Source organism: Bos indicus, chromosome 2, assembly GCF_029378745.1.
Source record: "Bos indicus isolate NIAB-ARS_2022 breed Sahiwal x Tharparkar chromosome 2, NIAB-ARS_B.indTharparkar_mat_pri_1.0, whole genome shotgun sequence".
NCBI classification, from domain to species: Eukaryota; Metazoa; Chordata; class Mammalia; order Artiodactyla; family Bovidae; genus Bos; species Bos indicus.
In genome coordinates, this window is record NC_091761.1 from 73,074,112 (window position 1) to 73,086,586 (window position 12,475).

A 12,475-nucleotide genomic window follows, 5' to 3' on the forward strand; every position below is an offset into this window, starting at 1 on the left:
GTCAAAACAGGAATTTTAAGACGTGTTTCAAGACCAATACTGAGGAGAATTGTTGCCCCCCAGCAAAAAATAGGAGAATCCCTGTGTTCACTCTCCCCTGCTCTGGTGAGCATCTCAGAAGCAAGGGAGGGGTGCAATGTTTTCTGTACCCCTAACCCAGAGTGGGTGCTCAGCCAGTGTGGAATGAGAGCACAGCAGGTGGATGACTGACATTTCATGGACAATTTCCACAAGGAGGAAAGGGCAGGAAAAGAAGGGAGATGATGACTGCCTAGGCTTCTGGCCATGACAGGTTTCCTTCCCCTGGTAGGACTTAGAAGAGACCATTTTTACTAGGAAAACGATAGTATAAGATAGTTAAAGCTTGCACATCAAGTATTTTAAGATTTGCTTGTGTTGATTTTAGGTTTTCTCAATTTCTATGGAAGTTGAACAGTTCTATGAAGACCCTACAAGACGTTTTAGAACTAACATCCAAAAAAGATGTCCTTTTCATTATAGGGGACTGGAATGCAAAAGTAGAAGTCAAGAAACACCTGGAGCAACATGCAAATTTGGCCCTGGAGTACAGAATGAAGCAGGGCAAAGGCTAATAGAGTTTTGCCAAGAGAACGCACTGGTCATAGCAAACACCCTCTTCCAATGACACAAGAGAAGACTCTACACATGGACATCACTAGATGGCTAATGCCGAAATCAGGTTAATTATATTCTTTGCAGCCAAAGATGGAGAAGCTCTATACAGTCAGCAAAAACAAGACTGGAAGTGGACTGTGGCTCAGATCATGAACTCCTTATTGCCAAATTCAGACTTAAATTGAAGAAAGTGGGGAAAACCACTAGACCATTCAGGTATGACCTAAATCAAATACCTTATGATTATACAGTGGAAGTGACAAGTAGATTTAAGGGACTAGATCTGATAGACAGTGCCTGATGAACTATGGACAGAGGTTCATGATATTGTACAGGAGACAGGGATCCCCAAGACCCAAGACCATCCCCAAGAAAAAGAAACACAAAAAAGCAAAATGGCTGTCTGAGGAGGCCTTACAAATAGCTGAGAAAAGAAGAGAAGCGAAAAGCAAAGGAGAGGAGGAAAGATATACCCATTTGAATGCAGAGTTCCAAAGAATAGCAAGGAGAGATAAGAAAGCCTTCCTCAGTGATCAGTGCAAAGAAATAGAGGAAAATAATAGAATGGGAAAGACTAGAGATCTCTTAAAGATAAATTAGAGATACCAAGGGAACATTTCATGCGATGCTATGCTATGCTAAGTCACTTCAGTCATGTCTGACTCTGTGCGACCCCATAGACGGCAGCCCACCAGGCTCCCCCATCCCTGGGATTCTCCAGGCAAGAACACTGGAGTGGGTTGCCATTTCCTTCTCCAATGCACGAAAGTGAAAAGTGAAAGTGAAGTCGCTCAGTCGTGTCCGACTCTTAGAGACCCCATGGATTGCAGCCTAACAGGCTCCTCTGTTCATGGGATTTTCCAAGCAAGAGTACTGGAGTGGGGTGCCATTGCCTTCTCCGACATTTCATGCGAAGATGGGCTCAATAAGGACAGAAATGGTATGGACCTAACAGAAGCAGAAGATATTAAGAAGAGGTGGCGAGAATACACAGAAGAACTGTACAAAAAAGATCTTCATGACCCAGATAATCACAATGGTGTGATCACTGACCTAGAGCCAGACATCCTGGAATGTGAAGTCAAGTGGGCCTTAGAAAGCATCACTACAAACAAAGCTAGTGGAGGTGATAGAATTCCAGTTGAGCTATTTCAAATCCTGAAAGATGATGCTGTGCAAGTGCTGCACTCAATATGCCAGCAAATTTGGAAAACTCAGCAGTGGCCACAGGACTGGAAAAAGTCAGTTTTCATTCCAATCCCAAAGAAAGGCAATGGCAAAGAATGCTCAAACTACTGCACAATGCACTCATCTTACATGCTAGTAAAGTAATGCTCAAAATTCTCCAAGTTAGGCTTCAGCAATACTTGAACTGTGAACTTCCAGATGTTTAAGCTGGTTTAGAAAAGGCAGAGAAACCAGAGATCAAATTGCCAACATCCACTGGATCATCGAAAAAGCAAGAGAGTTCCAGAAAAACATCTATTTCTGCTTTATTGACTATGCCAAAGCCTTTGACTGTGTGGATCACAAAAAACTGTGGAGAATTCTGAAAGAGACGGGAATACCAGACCACCTGACCTGCCTCTTGAGAAACCTGTATGCAGGTCAGGAAGCGACAGTTAGAACTGGACATGGCACAACAGACTGGTTCCAAATTCGGAAAGGAATACATCAAGGCTGTATATTATCACCCTGCTTATTTAACTTATTATATGCCGACTACATCATGAGAAACGCTGGGCTGAAAGAAGCACAAGCTGGAACCAAGATTGTCAGGAGAAATATCCATAACCTCAGATATGCAGATGACACCACTCTTATGGCAAAAAGCGAAGAACTAAAGAGCCTCTTGATGAAAGTGAAAGAGGAGAGTGAAAAAGTTGGCTTAAAGCTCAACATTCAGAAAACTAAGATCATGGCATCTGGTCCCATCACTTCATGGCAATTAGATGGGGACACAGTGGAAATAGTGGCAGAGTTTATTTTTTGGGGGCTCCAAAATCAGTGCAGATGGTGACTGCAGCCATGAAATTAAAAGATGCATACTCCTTGGAAGGCAAGTTATGGCCAACCCAGACAGCAAATTAAAAAGTGGAGACATTACTTTGCCAACCAAGGTCTGTCTAGTCAAGGCTATGGTTTTTCCAGTAGTCATGTATGGATGTGAGAGTTGGACTATAAAGAAAGCTGAGCACTGAAGAACTGATGCTATTGAACTGTGGTGTTGGAGAAGACTCTTGAGAGTCCCTTGGACTGCAAGGAGGTCCAACCAGTCCATCCTAAAGGAGACCAGTCCTGAGTGTTCATTGGAAGGACTGATGTTGAAGCTGAAACTCCAATACTTTGGCCACCTGATGCCAAGAACTGACTCATTTGAAAAGACTCTGATGCTGGGAAAGATGAGGGCAGGAGGAGAAGGGGACGACAGAGGATGAGATGGTTGGATGGCATCACTGACTTGATGGACATGAGTTCAGGTAAACTCTGTGAGTTGGTGATGGACAGGGAGGCCTGGCGTGCTGTGGTCCATGGGGTTGCAAGGAGTTGGACATGACTGAGCAACTGAACTGAACTGAACTGAAGGTTGTTTTGGTCCTTTATCCACCCTTTTACTTTCCTGATATCTTCACTCCTCTTGTTTTCTGTCTCTAAAACCATCCAACACCTTCAAAGGCTTCCTCCCAAACTCTGGCTTTTATTTAAAATCTAGACTCCGAGTAAACTTTTGTCAAGGGTCTTGCTCTCAGCTCCACTCCTAGAAAGGGCTTGTCTCTCACTCTGGGGTACTCAGCAGGGTGCCCTTGTCAAAAGGCGGCCCTCAGGCCCCCCAGAGGCATGGGCATCAGCTGGGTGGCCACCGTCTAGCAAATTCTTAGAAGTGGCAATCTATTTGGAGAAATATTTGATGTGGCTTTTCAGTAAATCCATTCTATAAATGCTATCATTTTTCTATCTTGTTCTATACAGACAAATTGTACATGGGTACCAAAAAAATATTTGTATACTTGATTATTTTCTTCACTACTGTAACTTTCTAAAAAGGCGTTATAATACACTGTTACCTCCTAGCATCCAGCCTACGTACTTCCATGAAGTATGCAAAACTGTTCGCTGAGTGAATAAAAGACTACATCTGATTCTCTCCAGGGTAATCCTTACATGAAATGCACTTTATTAATGACACTGTATGGACAAGAGAAGTTTCTAAGAATTCTGTCTTCAAAAGATATAAACTACTGTTAAAATAAGTCTGGAAGGGCTACACTGCATGGCGGGGCTGTTCTCCCACTCTGAAGTAGTGTATTATATAGAAAGACATGCAAAGAGGTTACAAGTGGGCAGGTTCTCAGACCTTACCTTGCTGTGAGGGTCAGCAAACATTCGGGTGAAAATCTCACACAATCTTTTCAATTCTACTCGACTAGGAAATAAAATGAAATCAATTTAATATTTAATAAGTCAACACTGAAAGTAGTTATAGCTTCTCTAAATCCTTTTATTTCATTTAACATGTTTTACCTAATTTTTATGTAACACCTTTTTTTCTACAAATGAATTATCTAAATTTTAATTTGACGGAATTACACAGGAATAAGAAATCACACCAATTCTGGTCTTGTTCTAAAATGAAACTGAATCTCAGAGTGTGATCACGTAAGTTTACACACATGCACATATGGCAAAGCCAGACACCAAATCCTGCTCACTTCATTTCCACACGCAACAGATGAAAGGTAGTCGGGTCAATTCAGAAAAGCATGTGCAGCGGGGTCAGACAGACCTGGATTTTAGTCTCACTTCTGTTTTAGTCAAAGTACTGTGATATCTTTATACCCATTTCAGTACCACAAACCACTGCTAACTCTCTACCTGCTACAGCACCTGAGCCAAGCACACACTCACTTCACATCAGTGCCCCTGTGACGTTTCCTACCCTGAACTGCACTACCGAATCCTGTCTGTACTTCAAATTTTGATCAGAAAGTGTTACCTTCTTCCCCATACCATGCCCTCTCAGATCCAGTGGTCCTTTTAACATTGCTAACAATGAAATCCAGACCAGACTAATGTTAATCAATAGATTCCTAGAGCTTCTTCAATGGACACTTGAAGAACACTAAGAACCAAGAAACTGGGGCCACCAGAATTAAGGAGATTATTGGAGAATAAGGACATTTCATCGTTTTTGTTTTCTGACAGATCACTAGACCACCAGAGGTGACCTACACTTCAGCAGGAATGTGCATGCACAGAATCAAATGAATAAAGGGGGGCAGGGAGTTTAGGTGGCAGGAAGGAATATGGCAGGGGTCACACTGACTATAGACGGCCACACTTGAAGCCCAGTGACTCGTCAGTCCATGCTCACAGAGTTTTGCAGAGCCATCCATGAACAGAAACACGTAACTAGTCTCACAGCATTGCTTAAAAAAATTATCGAAAGAATGTAACAGACTATACTTCAAATATCTCTCTAACCATGAGGTTCACCCTGCAATCAATGACATATCAGTACTGTCATGGTCTTATAAAAAGCATTTCTTCTTAGATATAAAATAATGGTGTGTCAGTGGTACCTTAGATCTGATGAAATATGTTATAAACATGTGTTTTTGGTATATGCAATACATGCCTATTTTAGAAAATTTATGAAATACAGAAACAAAAACAAAAGCAAAAATAATCAATTCTAGAGATAATGCTGTACCACTTTGGAGTTCTCCATTTGAGTGTCTCTCTACTCTGCATATTTATAAAAACTATACATATGCACATGCACATGAAAACATTTTAGACTGAGACTGGCATCATTTTATTCATGTCTCTGAAGTGTAAATAAACTGTACTAACTTCAGAGTTGTTTTTATGTTTTACCTAAACCACAAACTGTTCTGAGTTTTCTCAAAACACCTACTAGACAAATCTGAGCCATGGTGAACCAAATGTTTCCTAGACCTAATAAGCTATGGAGTGTTTGCCCAATATTTAAGTTCTCTGGAAGGCAAAGACCACATCTGAGCCATCCTGGCCTCTCTTGGGCCTGCCCCATAGATGACAATGCATCCGTGTCAGGCTCAATCTGAAGGAACCTGGCCTCCCATCCTACCTCAGCGTTCTCTGGCTCTTTAGCAGGTTCTGCAGACCCAGCAGCCCTTCCTTCCTCTCAGCCCAGTTGGAGCTGGCACAGTGGTTGAGCACCTCAGCCACGTCCTCTGTCTGGCGCAGGTAGTGGGGGATACCCCCATTCCGGGAGCCATACGAGCGCTCCGAGCACACGCTGGAGGCGTCGCTGTTGGCGTCATCATCAGAATACATCCCATAGGGCTCGTATCTTCTCCTCACAGGCTTCTTCTGCCAGATCCAAGGAGGGGTTGGGGAAGAAATGGAAAGGCAACATGAGTCTTACCACACAAAATCAACAACGAAGAGTTAAATGTAGATACACACACACACAAACACACACATGGGCACATGCACCCACACCTTCCCTTTGCTTACAGATTAGGGAAATGGAAACAGAACAGCAGACTTCTGGTAGGTAGAGTGAGTAGTAAGCAGAGCAACCCACAGCAGAAGAAGGAGCGTGATCTTTAGTGCGGTGTACGGCCCTCTCAGTAACATGGACCCACCATGTGACTTCAGAAAGCCTCCTAACCTTTCCCTGAGATAATACTGATTACCATTCTCAGAGGCTTGTTGTCAGGATTAAGTGGAATTATATGCTAAACAGCCTAGCTCAGCACCTGACACACTGAGTCTGTGAGCCCACCACCCTTCCCCAACCAAAAGCAACCTGTCTTGAACATGGTCTCTAAGTAAATTTGTTTGAAAATTCATGCTCCCTTAAGAACATCTGACACTGCAATGTCAGTGGTGTAGTGTCCTATATAAAAGGATTCTCAAAAAATCTATACCATTTTTATTAATGACTCACAGTTTTACAACACTACTAGGCCTCCTTAGACTAGAATACCCACTTCATTCATGTCTCTTACCCTGAATATAAAACTATTAAGTTAAATCCCAAAATTATATAGCAAGAACTATATAAAACAGATAAAATTTAATTTCTCTAAGAGGAAAACAAGTAGCTACGGGCTTAAACTGCACCAGTGTAACTTCCTAGGAATGTGACTTGTACACACATCACAACTTACCTGGGACGGCTCTGCCTTCCACCTACTGTCCCCAGTTAATTATTAATGGCACCCTCCCTCATGCTTAAAAGTATCCTTGTTAGGATGATAATTACACAGCCATCTCATTTATACATAAACTAGATTCCTAAGATAAGGAAAATGCTGAATGTATCCACTCATGAAATAATGACGTGAGACAAAACCTAGGTTAGTAAAATGAAACACTAGGATGATAATGGACAGAACTTGATGTTGGAAAACAATGCTCAAACACATGTGAGATATGACCAGTTCTATCACTAGCAAAAGCACCACTAGTTTTCACAAAATCACAGTTCAGAACAGAACTTCTACACTAGGCTACATTTTTGTTGCTTTTACCAGCTCCTAAAGGAAATATACTCACAACAGAAAAAAAAAGTTATAAAACAAAAGTTAAAGCACTGGTACCTTGCTCCTGGAGTCTCCTAACAGCTGTAGGCAGGAAAATATTGAAGGATGGGGAAAAAGCATAGAGAATTATGTCAGAAGCATATGTGGGGATTGTTCTTGCAACAAAAGTGTACAGCAAAACATATATTAGCAAACCAAAAATACAGGTTAGCAAGCAATTCATATCAAGCAAATAACAAAGAATGCTTTCACAATGGCATTTCCTAACCCTCTTGCACCTCTTATGAGACATTCCAGTATCTGCTCTATAATTCTTTGCTGCAACTCTCCCCACACCACTGAGGCACATTCCAAATGTTGCTATTAACTCTGTTGTCTGTTCCTAGGAAAGCTTCTGTCCCGGGACTTCCTTTCTGTGAGGCAGGGACTGAGTACCATCCTGGCGCTGTCTTCTGAAGCAGGTCATGGGAAGAGACCAAGAGGTTTGGACAAAATATCGTAAGGGCAGTGGGAGTGTAAGGAGAGCCACAGCTCAGAGAAAAGCCCAAGTCAGGCAACGGCAAAGCCCAAATTCTTGAGTCCTGCTCTGCCTCCTGGCACTTTGTGCAGTGTTCCTGGGGCGGATCTTTAAGAAACAAGGAAACACAGCCCTCCCCCCTTCCCCAACCCCAACCGAAGTGCTGTCTCACCAAGGGCTTTGCACATCCATCACTTCTCACCCCACTGGTTCCCACTTCTTAAAAGTCCCAGAATAGGTAAGAAACAAATTCCAAATGCTGCAACTTGGAAGGAAAACCGCTTCATAAAGTCTCTTGACTTGATAAAGTCTCTTGTGACTCTTGAAGTCCTACTTAAAGCAATTATCCTGAACTCCAGTACCTGCCAGGAAGAGTCCTTCCACACCCAAGGCTGATGAACAGACCTGGCTGATGAGGGGCAGCCCTCATCAGGAAAGCACTAGGAGACTGGAAGACTGCTTGCTCACAGATGTTTGTCAGAGAAACCTGGCTGAGCAAGAATAAATGAGGGAGGGCCAGGAGGGATGAGAGGTAGAATTCCTGAAGCCACACACTATGAAGTTTTGATCAAATGAAAACAGGGCTGGATTTAAAACCTCAGGATCTGAAAGCAGGGTATTATAATGCTTTTCTCTTAAAACAGTACAAGTAACACCAGAGATCAGACAGTTCTCTAAAGCATGTCTATTTTAAATGCTGAGCACATAAACCAGAAGAAACAAGAGGCTGTGTTACTACCCGCTGAAATGCATCTTTATAAGGCAAATTGACCACAAGCTGATTCTACTGAGGAACTTTTTGCTGGAAGCATAAATTTAAGGACCTCTAATCACTTTATATTGCTTTTTAAAATATTACATTATAACAATGAAAGAAAAAAACATACTCCACTAGTCCTTCATATTCTCAAAAAGTTCATCTTAAAATCTGGGAAAGTTTCTGTAAATAATGACTTAAGGACTCATTCAAACAAATAAACAAAATCATACGGAACAACTAGTGATGGTAATGGAATGCAAGAGTTTCAAACCACAAAGTCTATGACCTACTATTATACAATGATGTGCTTAGGCTATGCCATCAAAGCCCGTAAAGCAACAGAAGCAAAAGAAGGGGCAAAAAGGAAATGCTGAAAAAAAATGGATAAAAAAGGAAAAGAAGAAGCCCAATGACATCAGAGAAGCCCAATGTCATCCAAACCTCCTTGTTACTGAAGAGCAGAGAAGACACTCTTGACGTTAACGTGGCTCGAAAGGCCAGTCTTCACTTACGTACAGGGTTAAAAGTTTAAGAAGAAAGGAATAACCTAAATTTACCCAATATTTACACGATTTCAAACAGTATCAAAGAAGACTTAGTGACCTGATTTGGAGGCTACTTCCTGTGAAGACAGAGAAAAATGTAGGTCAGTAATTCAAAGAGACTCCACACACATCGGGCCTCTTACCAAAGCATCAGCAACAGCAGCTTCCAGATCTGTACTGGTGCTCAGAACCCGCATGGCATTCACAGAACCAGGAATTCTTCCTGCCTGGCCGAGCCCAAAGCGGTCTAGGTAAAAAACAAAAGCAAAAATATATGTCATTTTAATTCAAGTGTTTTCATTTCTTTGCAATGGCCCTTGCCTCATCCCATACTGGACAGAAACACTGAAAAATCCCTGGCCAGTTTTTACTGCAGTTGGCTTGTAGTTTCAACTACACTTGACTTGTTTACCAGTGGCAGAGATTACAATGTTCACATTTAATATGGTTGCATTCTGACAATTGAAATGGTTCTTTAATGATATTTTATTTTGGAAAAGTGCTGAGATATAGGCTGGAGAGGGGAACTTATTATAGAAGGGAACTGGGCCATGAGTTGAGCCTTTTCACCTATTTAGTATTCTCTCTAGTGGCAAAAGAAGCCCTGATATTTGATCAAACTAATTAGAAAGCTCTATGGTTTGATAAATGAGTTCTAATGCAATATGTAATAAACAGATAAAATTTGAATCCAATGTATTACACTGATCTCTGTGCAAATTTTCATTACTGTCACTACTGTTTGTTATTAAGCTCAATTAATTTTAGATATCTGTTCATCATGATGCCTGCGTCACCAAAGGTTATTTAAAAATCAATATATTAAAATTATTTAATCTTCACCACAAAAAGCTAGTATCTTCACTGCAAAACATTAATCATTCAGATAATATAAATTTTTGCGAAGTCCCTCAGAGGATTTTTAAATGATAATCTTTATATGTGTGAACAAAATGGACAGAATGCAAAAAAATTTTCCAATTTTAGTGGTTCAAACAACTATTATAAGCTTATTAACCTTCATGGATAATAAAGACTCTTTTCTTTGGCCGTTCCATGAGGCTTGCAGGATCTTAGTTCCCTGACCAGAGATGGAATCCGCGCCTCTGGCAGTGAAAGCACTGAATCCAAAAAGACTAACTTTCACAAGTCCCTTTACATGAACTGTCCAGCCTTCCTTCCGAAAGGCTGAGATTAAAACAATGCAGGAGAAACTGGTAAGGGTATCTACTGGTAAAGGTTTTTTCACTTCAGGACAGGGCTTTATTTGGACACAGATTACTCGAAACTCACTGCCCTTGTGAGTCCACGCTGCTCACCGCTGTGGCAGCTCAAGACAAAGCAATCCAGTAAATGATTCTTATTTAAAATGTTAAGATTAAAAACACTTTAACAAATAAGACACTGTTTGGACAAGGAAAATCTCTGTATTTGCCATATTCTAATAATGAAGGCATTTGGTGGGGGGGAGGGAGACAGAAAGCTAAAGTCTGTCTTACATAATTGATCTTTCTTATAAAACGATATATTTAAAATTTGGATAGGTAAACAAGATATCACCTACAACCTGGTGAACTTTAATTTAGCTTTTTAAAATTGTCAGTTTTAAAACATATCTTCCACTGCCACAGAATGGGGGAAAAATTTAACTACTAATCAAAAGTTATACAATTATGAATTTTTATAGAGAAACAAAAATTGCATGTTATACTATCCCCTTTTTTAATGCAGTTGATTATACTGAATGTCATCATTATGTATATGTTTAAAAGGTGATAACATGCTGTATAAAATCAATTATATCTCTCTCTATAATATAAATTATCAGTTCAAATATGAAACAGTTAGAAATTTGAGATTTATGATGCACAGTTTTATAAATGATCATTGTTCAAGTCTTTCTCTTTTTTCATTAAAAAAGGGTAGATAGTAAGGGATTTATGAGTAACAGAATGAAAGTAATCCAGTCATAAGCCATTTAGAAATTACCCAGCATAAACTTAAATAAAACATAATCTTAAAAAAAAAATAGATCTCATGCCAGCAAATCTTGCTCCAGGGATAAGAGTGATTCTTCAGACACAAAATTAAAACTGTAAGAACAAAGCAATTATTCTGTGCTTCTCAGATGTGTATAGCTTCACCACACATGGTGACTGCAGATATTTATCATAGATAACTGAATCAAATCTTAAGGGGAAATGTTTGGAGTGAAGAAAATTTATAAGCCTTTTGTTTTCACCTGACCAAAATCTGCTCTATGTTCTCTCTGGTACCATTCACTTTCCAAGAGATGGATACATTTAACTGTGCCCTCAGCCTGGCCCATAATCTTTAGGGGAATGTCCTAACCAAAGAACACATAATAAAATGCACAGGTGGTTCATTTAGAGAAAAAACAGAGACACTAACTCAGTAAACTGGTCACAGTTGTCATCATCAACAGTCAGATTTAAGAGATGATGCCTCATACTCAGTTGATAAAACTGTAGTCATGAGGGATTATTAGTTTATCAAAATGATGGCAGTTAAATCTGGCAGATTGAGCATTACTGTATGTTATTTCTGCCCTAATGGCCAACCAGGGCATTTATTTGGGTATTGTTAAAATGGGGTTGAGGCAGTGTTTCGAGTCTGCAGGCTGCAAAGGCTACCTTTGGCCTGACTTGATTATCATAATCGGAGAAGGCAATGGCAAGCCGCTCCAGTACTCTTGCCTAGAAAATCCCATGGATGGAGGAGCCTGGTAGGCTGTAGTCCATGGGGTCGCTACGAGTCGGGACACGACTAAGCGACTTCACTTTCACTTTTCACTTTCACACAATGGAGAAGGCAATGGCAACCATGACTTGTTTTTCCATAAAAGTTTCAGGGCAATCCACTTCCTTCAATCCATGTGAAAAGGGGTATGCTATAATTGAACATCTGGTGACTAAATAGTACCTCCAAGTAATGAAAACTGGACAGGAATAACTAGCATTCATAGACACCACTTTACTGGGAGCAAAGACTGAGAGACAAAAGCCTCTGTTGGATGAGGTCCATACCCCAATTCTCCTAGGGATACTTCAGGACACCTATCTGGGGCTGCTGCTTTCCTGCAGGAGGGACTGAAAGCAAGGGCGGAAGTGCTTCCCCATCCTTCTGTTTTAACATAAATATGAACACTAGATAAATGATGTCAAACAAGCTACAAAGCATCTATAGCCTATTAACAGAACCATAAACATTCAACAACTTAAAAAAACAGAAGCACACTGAGGGGGGGAAAATATGAGGTGCATCCATGCCAATTGCTAGCGAATAAGATGGGAACAAATGTGACAATGAGTGTGAGACAGGCATGCATGAACACGTGTTCACCTGACTGCCCCACAGAGTCAGCCGTGGCGAGAGCACTAGTGGACCTGGAATGACGTCGAGAGGCTGCAGGTAAAAGGAACGGCAACACCCACAGGGTTAACACATGAGAACCTCAGAC

At 40.8% G+C, this 12,475-nt stretch overlaps 1 protein-coding gene across 15 annotated transcripts in view; it reads right to left on the bottom strand.

Moving 5' to 3' along the window:
- The window catches only part of CLASP1 (cytoplasmic linker associated protein 1), a 273,403-nt gene that overhangs the window by 57,371 nt on the left and 203,557 nt on the right, over nucleotides 1-12,475 (bottom strand). For 6 of the 15 annotated variants that reach the window (XM_070769125.1, XM_070769121.1, XM_070769139.1 and 3 more), the window contains 4 exons: nucleotides 9,138-9,241; nucleotides 7,230-7,253; nucleotides 5,747-5,991; nucleotides 3,997-4,060 (listed from right to left, as the gene is read on the bottom strand). In XM_070769125.1, the coding sequence (XP_070625226.1) occupies nucleotides 3,997-4,060; nucleotides 5,747-5,991; nucleotides 7,230-7,253; nucleotides 9,138-9,241 (437 nt within the window). Of the gene's footprint in view, nucleotides 1-3,996; nucleotides 4,061-5,746; nucleotides 5,992-7,229; nucleotides 7,254-9,137; nucleotides 9,242-12,357; nucleotides 12,421-12,475 lie in introns of all 15 variants that reach the window. The other 9 variants (XM_070769105.1, XM_070769110.1, XM_070769114.1 and 6 more) reach the window with 3 other exon arrangements.